The sequence below is a fragment of the Dermacentor albipictus genome, chromosome 3 (assembly GCF_038994185.2).
Source record: "Dermacentor albipictus isolate Rhodes 1998 colony chromosome 3, USDA_Dalb.pri_finalv2, whole genome shotgun sequence".
Classification (NCBI taxonomy): domain Eukaryota; kingdom Metazoa; phylum Arthropoda; class Arachnida; order Ixodida; family Ixodidae; genus Dermacentor; species Dermacentor albipictus.
Genome location: NC_091823.1, coordinates 44,883,315 through 44,897,633, shown reverse-complemented (window position 1 = coordinate 44,897,633; position 14,319 = coordinate 44,883,315). Strand labels below are relative to the sequence as shown.

The 14,319-nt window shown below is 50.3% G+C and overlaps 2 protein-coding genes across 4 annotated transcripts in view; both read left to right on the top strand.

The window, feature by feature from the left end:
- LOC135898188 (uncharacterized) overlaps positions 1-4,099 on the top strand; it is a 55,736-nt gene extending 51,637 nt beyond the window's left edge. For all 3 annotated transcript variants that reach the window (XM_065427007.2, XM_065427008.2, XM_065427006.2), the window contains 2 exons: positions 499-803; positions 3,380-4,099. In XM_065427007.2, coding sequence (XP_065283079.1) covers positions 499-803; positions 3,380-4,098 — 1,024 coding nt within the window. In that variant the 3' untranslated portion in view covers position 4,099. The remainder of the gene's footprint in view (positions 1-498; positions 804-3,379) is intronic.
- Positions 4,100-4,254: 155 nt separating this feature from the next.
- LOC135898186 (streptococcal hemagglutinin-like) lies at positions 4,255-8,787 on the top strand. The gene is made up of 2 exons (XM_065427005.2): positions 4,255-5,092; positions 5,908-8,787. Exons 1-2 carry the CDS (start codon positions 4,255-4,257, stop codon positions 8,202-8,204), a joined length of 3,135 nt encoding a protein of 1,044 aa, XP_065283077.1. The 3' UTR covers positions 8,205-8,787.
- Positions 8,788-14,319: the final 5,532 nt, after the last annotated feature.

Genomic DNA, 14,319 nt, shown 5'->3' with positions numbered 1-14,319 from the left:
CTTTACCAGTACTCACGTACGGGGCAGAAACCTGGAGGCTTACGAAAAGGGTTCTACTTAAGTTGAGGACGACGCAACGAGCCAATGAAAGAAGAATGATAGGTGTAACGTTAAGGGATGAGAAAAGAGCAGATTGGGTGAGGGAACAAACGCGAGTTAATGACATCTTAGTTGAAATCAAGAAAAAGAAATGGGCATGGGCAGGACACGTAATGAGGAGGGAAGATAACCGATGGTGATTAAGAGTTACAGAACGGATTCCAAGGGAAGGGAAGCGTAGCAGAGGGCGGCAGAAAGTTAGGTGGGCGGATGAGATTAAGAAGTTTGCAGGGACAACATGGCCACAATTAGTACATGACCGTGGTAGTTGAAGTGTGGGAGAGGACGTTGCCCTGCAGTGGGCGTAACCATGATGATGATGATGATGATGATGATGATGAGAGCACAAGGAAGGGCCGAAGGCTCTCTGACGTATCCTGCTGTGCTGTGGCTTCGCAGATCCCTCGGAACTGCCCCAAGCCCTCCGCCCATAGTGTCGCTGCGGAGGCGAGAGCTTCCTCCGTCGGAGTCCACGGACGACTCATTCATGAAGGACCTCAAGCGCCGCCTCAGTCTCAAGGCTCGGTTCAGTGACGACCTCTGCGGATTGACGCCGGTGATGCGGTCGGCATCCGCCGAACCAATACGTGTCGCGGCTGGTGCCGTTCAGTGCGAGGCCGCTCAAGGCACCCCAGCAGAAGCTGGTTTACAAAAGGCGGAGACGGTCGCCAAGGCGCAGCGGGACGCCGAACCGCCGACTGCTGGTGAGATATTTGTAGAAGCTGAAAGCACGGTTCTTGTGGATACGAAGAGGTTGGCTTTGGTTGATTTGCTAAGACCGACATGGAAGCGGACTTAACAGAATGGCGTAGGGCTGGCGCGCAGGGCCGCATGTCAGCTGGAGGCGGAGGAATCGGGCGCAAAGACAAGACATTTTATGCTATTAGCACTCTTTGCCTACTTCAGGCATTTTTGAATCTATCTATCTATCTATCTATCTATCTATCTATCTATCTATCTATCTATCTATCTATCTATCTATCTATCTATCTATCTATCTATCTATCTATCTATCTATCTATCTATCTATCTATCTATCTATCTATCTATCCATCCTTACGCCAACACAACCCAAGTTGTCTTCCAGCTAGGGCCACTGGGTATGCGATTGTGGTCGCGATGCCGTCGTGGTCATTCCATTGTCGTCACTCCAGCTTCGTCAACCGACGCTCGCCATGCTGTAATAGCCACGCGATCATCGTCACACAGTCGTCGTCATACCATTATCGTCCCGCTTATCATCGGGATGCTGCCTTGGTCATTCCATGCCGGATGTCGTCTTGATTCTCGCACAGTGGCGTAGCTAGGTCGTCTGGCACCCGGGGCCAATAGGTCTTCTGTCACCTCACCTACCCCCCCCCCCTCTGTGTGTAGTCGAGGAGGGCGAGGATATCGACAATTTCCGGGTTTCAGCACCAGTACAGCCGCCTTGGATATTGCGCATGTCCCGCGGGTCCCCCTCTACATCGCTTTCTTTCCCAGATATCGCTTATGCAGCAGATATACAATCTGTTTTTTCTGCACCAAATAACACAGGGTGCTGTACTGATAACTTGTGATAAGCGCATTTGTGCACATCTTCTTTCAGACTGTAAGGCTTGGCAGCCAATACAAATGCGGCATCGTGGAGATTATGGCTCACGTCACAAGTAACACAAGATATCTTTATAAAGTTTTAATTACCAATTTTAGCGGCAATATTGCATTTGCAAAATTGAAGCCCGGAATTCATAACTCGCCCAACAACAACTTCACAAAAATCGTCGTTCGTGCTATGGCGCGCAGTATTTTGGCTGTGGGCAGCCCTGAACGAAAACGAAAATTAAATCGGGTGTCAGTGACGCTGATCTCCCCACCCTATCAGAAAAACGGAAAACGCCACCTGCCTCCTTGCTGCGCAGGCGCCAATGCTATGATATTTAAGATTTCTCTTCATTCTGAACAATAACGCCTAGTTTTTATTTGCTTCTATACGGACAAACGTGAGTATCCGAGCTGCGGTACCACCGCAAAATTAGTAACAGAATAGAGCACACTTCGCGTCGATTGTTGGCGTCACCATAAAAAAAAAAGGCCGCGATGAAGCCCGTGCCAGTGCAAGCTTGCATTACTATTGGTCTGCACTCGCAACAGAGGGGCAGCCTATCGAGTCATACAGCCTGTCGAGTCATACACCGCCAAACTCTTCGGCCACACCGAGTCTGAAGCCGATCCAGAGAATCCCATTCGCGACCTTTGACGGCCGCACTTATGCAACGTCGCCCTATATGAACCCTTCGTCCTCATGCTGCAGTCTTTTTTCGTCTTCGCTGCGCGTTCTGAACGGAAGAGGGACCCAAGATCCTGAACGTCTGTTTAGCCACGCCTGCTCCCAGCATGAACACACGGCACGAGCGCACCCCACATTAAACGTTCCGCTCAGGCGATTAGTTTAGCGACCATATTGCTAATTAAATTTTTTAGCCCACACATTCATGCAATTATTTCGTGGGGTGTTGATAGAGCTGCAGCCGACAATTGTGCGGCGCAACGCACCGGGTACATGAGCTCGGGCTACTGGATACCGCATCATTCTTTGCCATATGACCCCCCCCCCCTTGCCCCTTGCACCCGGGGCCCTCGGACCCCCGCCACCCGTTGCTACGCCACTGTTTTCGTACCATCGTCATCATTCCGTCGTGGTTGTGCCATCGTTGTCGTTGAACCTTTATCATCTGGTTGTCATCATACTGTCGCCGTCAACTCATTGTCTTCATGCCGCGGGCGTCGTCACGCTGTCCTCGTTATACTGTCGGCATCGTTTGAGAATCCTCTCGTTGTCGTCAAGCCGTCGTTGTCATATCTCCTTTGCCGTTCCATCGATGTAATTCTCTCTTCACCATTTCATATCGTCGACACTGTGGCGTCAAGACACAATTTCCATGCTCAGTGGCGATTTCGCAATTAGTATTGATTCATTAATCAACATCTCAAATATTATAATTAGATGAAAGTTGTCAACGAGAACCTTGTAGAGCGACATGAAAAACTCCCGATACAGCTTTACTCAATACATGCTACATAAAAGTGTTTTTCCGAGCGTGAAAGAAGTCCTCAAATGCAAGCAAAATTGTTTCCCCCGCCTAAATGCATACCGCATTCTGTACATTTACCTAAGACAAGTCGCAGAATAGTTATCGCAGACAGGCAGGCATACGCACATCTATTCAGCTGTGGAATATTGAGTTGGGTGAGAACTTTCTTAACGTGCGACGCTTTAATGAGTCATTCATTCACCCAGGGGTGACATTCGGCACCAGTGTTCCTGTTCACGGGTTCACCGTGTCAACCAAGCCTGCAAAAAAGCAGATTGCGGACCTCGAGCACCGGGATGAAGGACCGGAGACGGCGATAGAAAACGCTGCGGCAACTGACGATACCTCAAAGTTGGGCCGGAAACATCGCACTGAAAACAGCCAGCCTCCATTGCAGTTGGCCGATAAGAGAGACCACTTCAGCACAATGCCGGACAGAAGCTCGTTGAACGCGGGCGCGCACAACGCGAAGAGGAGGCGCGCATCCTCGCCACCTGTTTTGAAAAGTTCCGGCGTTGAGGGCAGAACAGAGCCAAACAAGACGAAAACAGTCTTGCTTCCACCCACTGCACGAGCCGATAAAACCGAGAGGAACGTGATTCGGCAAAGTCGGGTACCAGTCACAGTTCCCCCTGCCGGCACGAATTTCGAGAAAAAGGGAAACGAAGTGCAAATGCAGTGTCCGGAACCTAACACTGCTAGCGTGCTCACCGAGTTGGATGCTGCAAAACAACTTTCTGAAAACAGTAACGTCAACAAGCATCCCGCGCTGCCTGTTCCCAAGGGTACGAATGCTTGTATGAGCTCACCGGAAATCGCTGACTGTAAGACACCTAGTCAAAAAGAAAGGCTGAAAGATGAGCTTGTCGATGCTGGCGCGGGAAAATTGCAGCAGAAGCAAAGTGACCACCTCAATATCGAATAAGTCGGCGAATTGGCTCGCCTACTTTCTAGGCTGATAAGAAAACACGAATACTTCGAGCATACTTCGTCAGCCGAAGACAGCGCGAACAGCGCTCCCCGGCGGCCGCTCAAGAGCAAGAGGGACAGGGCGAAACATTCTCGCAGCACCTACGGTGGAATGAAAAAGGGCTGCAGGGCCACAGAATCCACTGAAGGTAGTTCTGTGGGAACCTCCCTTCAACATTTCGCTGAAGTCATCATCGGCAAAGTTAATCAGCAGTCAGTAACTCAGAAATCGGGTTTGCCAGTTCAGCCTGACATCAGCATGGCGAAACTTTCGCTGGAACCGACCACTCAGCACAAACTGCTTAGCATGGAGGCATTTGTGCGCAAGACAGCACAGCCGGAGGCACCAGAGCTGATAGAGGCAGTGTCTGGTAAAAATCTTGCTAACATGAAGCAAAATACACCCTTAGAAGCTGACCGGCCTTCTCTGAACCAGACCACAGAAAGCACCATCAGTGAAATGAAGTCACAAGAAGAGATCACGCCTGCGGAGCAGTCGTCGCTGAAGACTACAGTCACAGAGAGCAGCGCTGACGATGCAAAGTACGGCACTGACAGGATAGGCGGGAAAACACCAAAGCCGATACAAGTCAGCGTGCCTCAAGACTATCGCGGCTGGGTCCCTATAGGGGCCGCTTACGCTGCACAAAGACCGCCCAAGAATGGGGCATCTTTAGGGCTAACCGAACTGGTCGGAAATACCAGCGGAGCGAGGGACATTTCGATGACGTTCTCGGATGGCGGTGGTATCCAAAGCGTGCTCCGAAAGAAGCCCTCGGTGTCGTCCACTCTGTCAGAGACTACACCATCGCTTTCAGCGCAAAAGCCGTACCAGGAGTACATGGCGAAGCAGCTTCAGCCTGTAGTGCACTTTGCCGAGAGACCATTTGCGGAAGTTCTCGCCAGTATGGAGAGCGAGATAACCAGCATGTTCCTAGATGACGTGACAAGTAAGTCAAAGTCAACTGTACCTATATATATATATATATATATAGACAAAAAGAAAGGGGGTTAACCGAGGGACCCGATGTAATATGTAATAGACCCTCGTCTATTACATAACGAGGGTCTCGAATCCGGCAACATTGATGCCTTCAGGTAGCATATGTGGGTTTATTGACCAGTTGCTTTCACCCGAAAAGATCACGTTCTCGAGACGCCTGCGGCAAAAAAGACGTTCCACGTCCGCCGCCATGGTCTGTGAGTGGGGGCGCTGGCTAACCCTCCCAGGGTTCTGCTAGTACACATAAATACCCAAGAAAGTGGATGCGGAAACGCCGCCGCGGTAGCTCAATTGGTAGAGCATCGCACGCGACATGCGAAGGTTGTGGGTTCGGTTACCACCTGCGGCAAGTTGTTTTTTCATCCACTTTAATTTCCATTAATTAATCATTACTTTATTTCATTTATTAAGTACATGCAATTTCCCTATGTTGTACTTGGTGTCAGTGTTTGTTGGCTTCTCATTATATGACTAATATATATATATATATATATATATATATATATATATATATATATATATATATATATATCGAAATGCACAATAGGTGCTCGAGTCTCAAGTCAGCCTGGACCAGGCCGCCGATCCATGTGCTGTCAAGAAGTCACATAGAAACTGCGACTGCATGATGGAACAACACTTCGCCCCTTTAATTTGTCAACCGTTTAATTGTTCGCCTATAACAAAGTATTCGCGTTTGCGTCTCTTAATTTAAGGGGTTGAAAATATTGTTTGTTAATTCGTGTTCCTTTTTTATCTCAGCTGGCGTTCAGGGCCCCGAAAAAGGACTGGACAAGTCGTCTCCAAGCAGCGCTCCGCAAAGCTCGACCCAGTCGACCATGAATGATGAGAAGCTCGATCAAGCAGCCATCGAGAGTTCGTCAAAAGGAGCCTCTGAAACGGACTCCAGTAGAGCGGTTGCCAGCGGAGACGTAGCCGAGACATCGGGCCGCGTCGCATCCACTGCAGCCCGGCCAGTCGGCAAGATCCCGGTTTCGTCCAAGGCAGTGACGACGTCGACTTCGAACGAGAGCGACCAGGCGTCCAAGGAGGCTCCTAGGGCGCTGCTCACCTTCTGCGACTCGGACGAGGGCTCGATGCCACCGTCCGAGTCCATGTCGCTTTCGTTCGTCTCCTCCAACTCCAGCTGCAACGCGGTGCACCGCCTAACCGATCTGGTCGACCTTCGAAGGTTGCAGCACAGTGCGGCGGCGGCAACTCACGAGACGGGTGACGGCGGCGTCGTGCTAGGCATGCCGCTACCCTGGCTGACGTCCTCGTCGGCGGCGCAGATGGAGAGCTCGCGGCAACCCGCGTCATCGTTGACGGAGTGCGGCGCTCAGGCTCTGCTACTGACGGAGCCAGCGGGTCGCTCTGGCTGGCCTCAGCTCAGGAAGACTCGGAGACGCGACGTTGGTCACCGCGTGTCTACGGACCGTCCATGGACGGAGGACGTCAAGAAGGTTGTAATGCTGGGCAACAAGCACTACCTGCATCAGCACGCGGGCCGCCGTCCCATGGCGAAGTCGGCGACCACCTTTGACGAGACGCAGTGTGTGCTCTTCAAGATCGAGGACCATGTGCAGCCCGATACGATGGCTTCACCGGTGGCCCGCAATGCTCCGCACAGCATGAGCATGTCTTGCGAGCTGACTCGGGAAAGCTGCGAGTCCACACTGGAGCTGTTGCTCCAGCAGAGCACCTTTTCCTCGGGAAGGGACGCCGACACGCTGATGTCTGACGATAACAATTTCAAGCAGCCGCTTAGGCTGAGTGACTTGATCTTGCTGCAGCACCCAGAGGTTGGCCTCAGGAACATTATTTTAGTCGACTTTTCTAAGACTTCCGACGCACTTTCCTCGGCCGCGGCTGCGCCTGCCGAGGGCGGAGTAAAGCGCCAAGGTGTAGTGCTGGAAGCTCAGCCCGAGGACAAGCAGGCGCCGGATTTGATCACCAACCACAAATCCCGTGCCAATGAGCCGATGTCCGAGGAGAGGCGTCTGACGGCAGCTGCAGTCGGGATTTGGCGAGAGCCATTTCTTGCTGCAACGGTGGCAGGAAATAAAGACTCGGACGCTCTCCGGAAGCCCCAGCGTCCGAGCCTCACCAAGTCGGCAGCCAAGGCCACCGACCACGAGCGCCGGCTGGAGCAAGGAAGTGAGGGTGCGAGAAGGGGGGCCGCGAAAGCAGCAGCGGCCAGGGCGACGAAGCCGAAGGTTCATTTCGCCCCGCCGCTGGCTTCGCAACACGTCGTCTTTCTGCCCGATTGCGCCGTGGCCATACGTCTTCCAAGTGGCGTGATCCGGAGCGTTCATCCGGGGCAACAAGCCTTCGGCACTGCCTCACCGCAAGGCAGAGGGGCGATGAGGGCCGACCACAGGACTCCGCAGCTTCTGCTGTCCACGGCCCTGGACGAACCCAGCTTCGAGTCCATCTACAACGCCATCTTGCAGCCGCCGCCCCGAGCTACCGCCGCTCTGGAGCCTATTGCACCGGGAGACGTTCCGAGCCCTAGAAGGGCGACTTCATCGACACGGGCAGTCTCGTTCGACGACTCGCTCACCACCGTGGTGCCCCTGGAGCCGCCACCAGAGTCGTTAACGTACGACGTCGCCGACGCGACGGCGGGGTCCGAGCCGGAGGCGCCTTCGCAGTGGCGCAGGGCGAGGCGCCGCTCTAGCCTCTGCCGCTCCTTGTCCGGCTCGCGTCTGCAGGCGCCGCCGGCGAGCCTCGGCATCGAAGGTGCCAAAGTCGCGTGCGGCACAGCCCGCAAGACGATTAGGTTCGGCGGCTCTGGCCAGCTGGCCCCTGCGCTGGCTCGCCCTGGTGCCGCCAAGGACGCTGGCGCGGAAGGCGCGTTCCCATCATGCGGCGGCAGTGGTAGGCGCGACACCCCGACTCCGCTGATGTCGCCTTTCTATTCGTTCGAGGACACCGGCTCCGAGCTATCCTTCCTGCCGGAGTCGAGCAATTTCGACAGGTCAGGGTCGGCCGCGGCCTCGCAGCGCAGCAACGACCACAAGCATTGCGACGAAGCCGATGCCCCGCGGCCTGCATGAACCGCGCCTGTGCGGTGCCAATCATCAGGATATGTTCTGGCTGCATACAATTACGCGTAGTTAATAAATGCTCTGAGAAAAGCGAGTGCTAGCACAACTGGGCAAGAGCTGTACGTACGTGTCCAATGAAGTCGGAGATCCGTGCCCCTCCAAGTCAGTGCAACCCGTACATTATACAATTTACATCTTCACCTATACGTTCACCTTCTAATATATAGCAAGCTCATCAGGGGTCAATTGTTTGTATTACGTTCTAATACCTTCGTGGGCATATGTGATTTGGCTTTTTAGAAACATGCAGCCCAAATAGCGCAAACCTTTCATATGGGCCCGTATGGTGTCCTTTGACCATGTCTAGAGAGTATGTTGTATTCACTGTCTTATTATGCGCTCCTTTGATGTCGTCTAACCCAATTCTCAGTGAAACACATCGGAGTGAATTATTTGATACAATAAAGCAAATCTCGGATGACGCCATACGCCCAATGAAATTTCTGTGGCAAACGCTCAGAGTCGCGCGAGTTCTGAATTAGTTTATAAATTATCGGGACCTTGTATAAATGAAGCGTATATAATATTTGGAATTAACCGCATTAGCCGTATAACGTCTCCTGTATATCTCTAAGGGTGTATTAATCACGGAAATCGTACGATTCCTTTAATCGTTATTTATCTTGTAACTGTTTGTACTTATAGTACCAGTGCTGCGATGTTAATGATTTTGTCGTTAAATATAGCTATTTCTTTTTTTCTTAAAAGCGAAAGTAAGGCAGTGTAAGGTAGACATATTGAACTGATTGTTCTATTTATTTGATTTTGAATTGAATTTTGAAATCAGACAATGAAATAATTGTGAAATAGTTTTTTTGTAACTGAACCTTAAGAAAAGAATTTTGTAATAACAGATTGGGTAGAGCAACAGTAATATAGCAAATTGTATTTTTAAAAAAGGGTCTTTTTTTACATTAGTGTACATTATTTTATTTTATAATATTATAAACGGTTGAAAAAACGAAAGGTATATTTTTTCCACGGCAATCAGCCCAAGTGGCTAACAATGATCTTGCGTACCAGTGAGAGCAGAGGAACTGGGGAAATTCTCAAGGTTTCCTGAACGCCTTTCTTTGTATAATAGACTCCTTGACTGATTTCAATCCAATTTCACTACATTGATGTGTGGCTCATACCTATTGATGCAAGTTGGGGTTGACAAGGTTTCACGGAAGTTCGTTGCAGCTTGGCACACACCTATAGTTTCGTGTACCCAGTTATGCAAGTTGAAATGAGCTAGGTTGATTGAAGAGAAGCACATGCCAGTGGCACCTATGCAGTGACCGAAATTCACGTCAAAGACGTTCATTGAATCTGGCAATAGCCGGCTTTCATCAATTCAGTGATGCAGGTTTGGCGGAGCCAGTCTTGCGGAAGAAAAGCACATGAAAACTGCAAATGATTCCGATTATAGACGTTTATTAAACTGTGGCACAAGGTAGTTTCGGCTGCGCATTGTATATGAAGTTACATTGACTTAATGAAAGATCTACATTTGATCAGTGACATTAAAACATGTGCGCCTCAAATGGATCAACCGATGAGAGGCGCTTGTGCAATGCCACATACCTGGGACAAAACCTGTTCCGCCGAAAGGCTACGAACGCGGTGTCGTCATGATGACAGCCCCTTACTCTTTGAAGCCGCAGAATAACCATTAGTCCATGTTGGCGAAAAAAACAGAGAAAGTCCATGAGCTGTCCTAATGATGTCAAACCGTCGCTTTCGTGACGACCTTCAGCTATTCAGCTACTAACTCTTCAACCTGGGTCACATACACTTTCAACCGGCAGTAGTGCAGAATTGCTTCGCACATATCTGGACTCATTCCATTCATATGCCTGTATAACCCTTACGATATCAACCTTCGGGGTAGCTGAGTACCCAAGGCGCTAGTATACCCAGCTTGAAATTGCGGCTCCGCAGATTGCAGTTTGAATGCAGGCAAACTGCTAAGACGCCCGTGTGCATCGTAGCGCACGTTAAACGTCCCCAGTTGGGCAATATTCTCCGTAGACCTACACTACGGCTTCCGTGGGACGCAAAAAAAGACTATTGGCTATAAAATTATCGTTACACTAGCCAATATTTTCCTACAAAATTATTTTCTCGAAGTTCAGTTAGAGAAAAGCAAAAGGTCTTTTTTTTTTCACAGCGATCAGCCCATGTGGCTAACAATGATCTTGCGTACCAGTGAGAACAGAGGAACTGGGGAAATTCTCAAAGTTTCCTGAATGCCTTTTTTTATAATAGACTCCTTGACTGATTTCCTTCCAATTTTGCTACATTTAAGTGTGGCTCATACCTAATGATGCAAGTTGAGCTTAACAAGGCTACCTCAACTTGCATGAAGGTGACCAGTTATGCAAGTTGAAATGAGCTAGGTTAATTGAAGAGAAACACATGCCATGGCACCTATGCAGTGACTGAAATTCAAGTCAAAAACGTTCATTGAATTTGGCAGTAGCCAGCTTTCATCTATTCAGTGATGCAAGTTTGGCGGAGCCAGTTTTGCTGAAGAAAAGCACATGAAAATTGAAACTTTTTCAGTTACAATGATTCCGATTATAGATGTTCAACAAATTGCGGCACATACCTAGTTTCGGCTACGCATTTGAAGTGTGGTTACATTGACGTTATGAAAGATGTACACATAATCAGTCACATATACCCGGTGTGACATATACCCGGTATACCCTGAGGCATACCCGACCGACCGACCGACCGGCCGACCCCCGGCGGCAAAAGCGCCGTCCCGGAGCGACTAAAAGCTGGAATCGGAAGCAGTGTAGTAGGCCTTGAGCCTACTGACGTGCACGACATCACTAGATGCCAGAGTAGAGGACGAGGTTGAACCTACAGGAACAATTTCGTACGTCACAGGCGTCACCTGGCGCAGCACGCGGTAGGGCCCTGTGTATCGCGAAAAGAGCTTTTCTGAAAGTCCGACGTGACGAGAGGGCGACCACAGGAGCACGAGTGCAACAGGCGAAAACTGTACGTCACGGTGGCGGGCGTTGTACTGACGCTACTGAGTGGTTTGCGAGGCCGTCAGTCGTGTACGGGCAAGCTGGCGTGCATGATCGGCGAGTAAGCAGCTGTCACGGGGCAGCATGAAGCAAGATAATGTCATGCAAGAGAAAGTCCGCGACGTCAGTGGCGCAACTGGTAGGGAGAGCCCGCGTGATAGCGTATCGGGTGGTGTAATCAGTAGCGACGGCTACCCATTTGTTCCCAGAAGATGACGTGGGAAAGGGAGCGAGGTCTAATCCAACACGAAAGAACTGTTCCACAGGGACGGTGATCGGCTGGAGATGACCGGCAGGTAGCACCTGAAGTGTTTTCCGACACTGGCAGGGGTCACAGGCAGGTTGTCTTGTTTTGTGTCCCAGACAGTGGCGCGTACCCACTATGGGGGATTGGCCAAGAAGCAGGAGGTTTTCCGTAAGGCTAGGTAGGTTGGGACTGCAAGCACGCTCACAAGTCTTCGTTTTCCGATGTAAAGATCGGCTGTAAAAATGGCTGTTCATTATTTTACAACTAATAGAAAAGTATTCAACATGTGATTTAATTTGCTTCTGGTACTGTTGTATTCATATTATATTTGGTCTATATACCCAAATTATACATATACCCCAAATGACCTAGTCAGCATCACCTGACCCATGGCCTTATGCCTATGTGCTGGAATAGACCAGGGAGGGTGCGGGTGTTTTTTTCGTTGGTTGGTTGGTTGGTTGGTTGGTTGGTTGGTTGGTTGGTTGGTTGGTTGGTTGGTTGGTTGGTTGGTTGGTTGGTTGGTTGGTTGGTTGGTTGGTTGGTTGGTTGGTTGGTTGGTTGGTTGGTTGGTTGGTTGGTTGGTTGGTTGGTTGGTTGGTTGGTTGGTTGGTTGGTTGGTTGGTTGGTTGGTTGGTTGGTTGGTTGGTTGGTTGGTTGGTTGGTTGGTTGGTTGGTTGGTTGGTTGGTTGGTTGGTTGGTTGGTTGGTTGGTTGGTTGGTTGGTTGGTTGGTTGGTTGGTTGGTTGGTTGGTTGGTTGGTTGGTTGGTTGGTTGGTTGGTTGGTTGGTTGGTTGGTTGGTTGGTTGGTTGGTTGGTTGGTTGGTTGGTTGGTTGGTTGGTTGGTTGGTTGGTTGGTTGGTTGGTTGGTTGGTTGGTTGGTTGGTTGGTTGGTTGGTTGGTTGGTTGGTTGGTTGGTTGGTTGGTTGGTTGGTTGGTTGGTTGGTTGGTTGGTTGGTTGGTTGGTTGGTTGGTTGGTTGGTTGGTTGGTTGGTTGGTTGGTTGGTTGGTTGGTTGGTTGGTTGGTTGGTTGGTTGGTTGGTTGGTTGGTTGGTTGGTTGGTTGGTTGGTTGGTTGGTTGGTTGGTTGGTTGGTTGGTTGGTTGGTTGGTTGGTTGGTTGGTTGGTTGGTTGGTTGGTTGGTTGGTTGGTTGGTTGGTTGGTTGGTTGGTTGGTTGGTTGGTTGGTTGGTTGGTTGGTTGGTTGGTTGGTTGGTTGGTTGGTTGGTTGGTTGGTTGGTTGGTTGGTTGGTTGGTTGGTTGGTTGGTTGGTTGGTTGGTTGGTTGGTTGGTTGGTTGGTTGGTTGGTTGGTTGGTTGGTTGGTTGGTTGGTTGGTTGGTTGGTTGGTTGGTTGGTTGGTTGGTTGGTTGGTTGGTTGGTTGGTTGGTTGGTTGGTTGGTTGGTTGGTTGGTTGGTTGGTTGGTTGGTTGGTTGGTTGGTTGGTTGGTTGGTTGGTTGGTTGGTTGGTTGGTTGGTTGGTTGGTTGGTTGGTTGGTTGGTTGGTTGGTTGGTTGGTTGGTTGGTTGGTTGGTTGGTTGGTTGGTTGGTTGGTTGGTTGGTTGGTTGGTTGGTTGGTTGGTTGGTTGGTTGGTTGGTTGGTTGGTTGGTTGGTTGGTTGGTTGGTTGGTTGGTTGGTTGGTTGGTTGGTTGGTTGGTTGGTTGGTTGGTTGGTTGGTTGGTTGGTTGGTTGGTTGGTTGGTTGGTTGGTTGGTTGGTTGGTTGGTTGGTTGGTTGGTTGGTTGGTTGGTTGGTTGGTTGGTTGGTTGGTTGGTTGGTTGGTTGGTTGGTTGGTTGGTTGGTTGGTTGGTTGGTTGGTTGGTTGGTTGGTTGGTTGGTTGGTTGGTTGGTTGGTTGGTTGGTTGGTTGGTTGGTTGGTTGGTTGGTTGGTTGGTTGGTTGGTTGGTTGGTTGGTTGGTTGGTTGGTTGGTTGGTTGGTTGGTTGGTTGGTTGGTTGGTTGGTTGGTTGGTTGGTTGGTTGGTTGGTTGGTTGGTTGGTTGGTTGGTTGGTTGGTTGGTTGGTTGGTTGGTTGGTTGGTTGGTTGGTTGGTTGGTTGGTTGGTTGGTTGGTTGGTTGGTTGGTTGGTTGGTTGGTTGGTTGGTTGGTTGGTTGGTTGGTTGGTTGGTTGGTTGGTTGGTTGGTTGGTTGGTTGGTTGGTTGGTTGGTTGGTTGGTTGGTTGGTTGGTTGGTTGGTTGGTTGGTTGGTTGGTTGGTTGGTTGGTTGGTTGGTTGGTTGGTTGGTTGGTTGGTTGGTTGGTTGGTTGGTTGGTTGGTTGGTTGGTTGGTTGGTTGGTTGGTTGGTTGGTTGGTTGGTTGGTTGGTTGGTTGGTTGGTTGGTTGGTTGGTTGGTTGGTTGGTTGGTTGGTTGGTTGGTTGGTTGGTTGGTTGGTTGGTTGGTTGGTTGGTTGGTTGGTTGGTTGGTTGGTTGGTTGGTTGGTTGGTTGGTTGGTTGGTTGGTTGGTTGGTTGGTTGGTTGGTTGGTTGGTTGGTTGGTTGGTTGGTTGGTTGGTTGGTTGGTTGGTTGGTTGGTTGGTTGGTTGGTTGGTTGGTTGGTTGGTTGGTTGGTTGGTTGGTTGGTTGGTTGGTTGGTTGGTTGGTTGGTTGGTTGGTTGGTTGGTTGGTTGGTTGGTTGGTTGGTTGGTTGGTTGGTTGGTTGGTTGGTTGGTTGGTTGGTTGGTTGGTTGGTTGGTTGGTTGGTTGGTTGGTTGGTTGGTTGGTTGGTTGGTTGGTTGGTTGGTTGGTTGGTTGGTTGGTTGGTTGGTTGGTTGGTTGGTGCTTACGACAACGGTCGC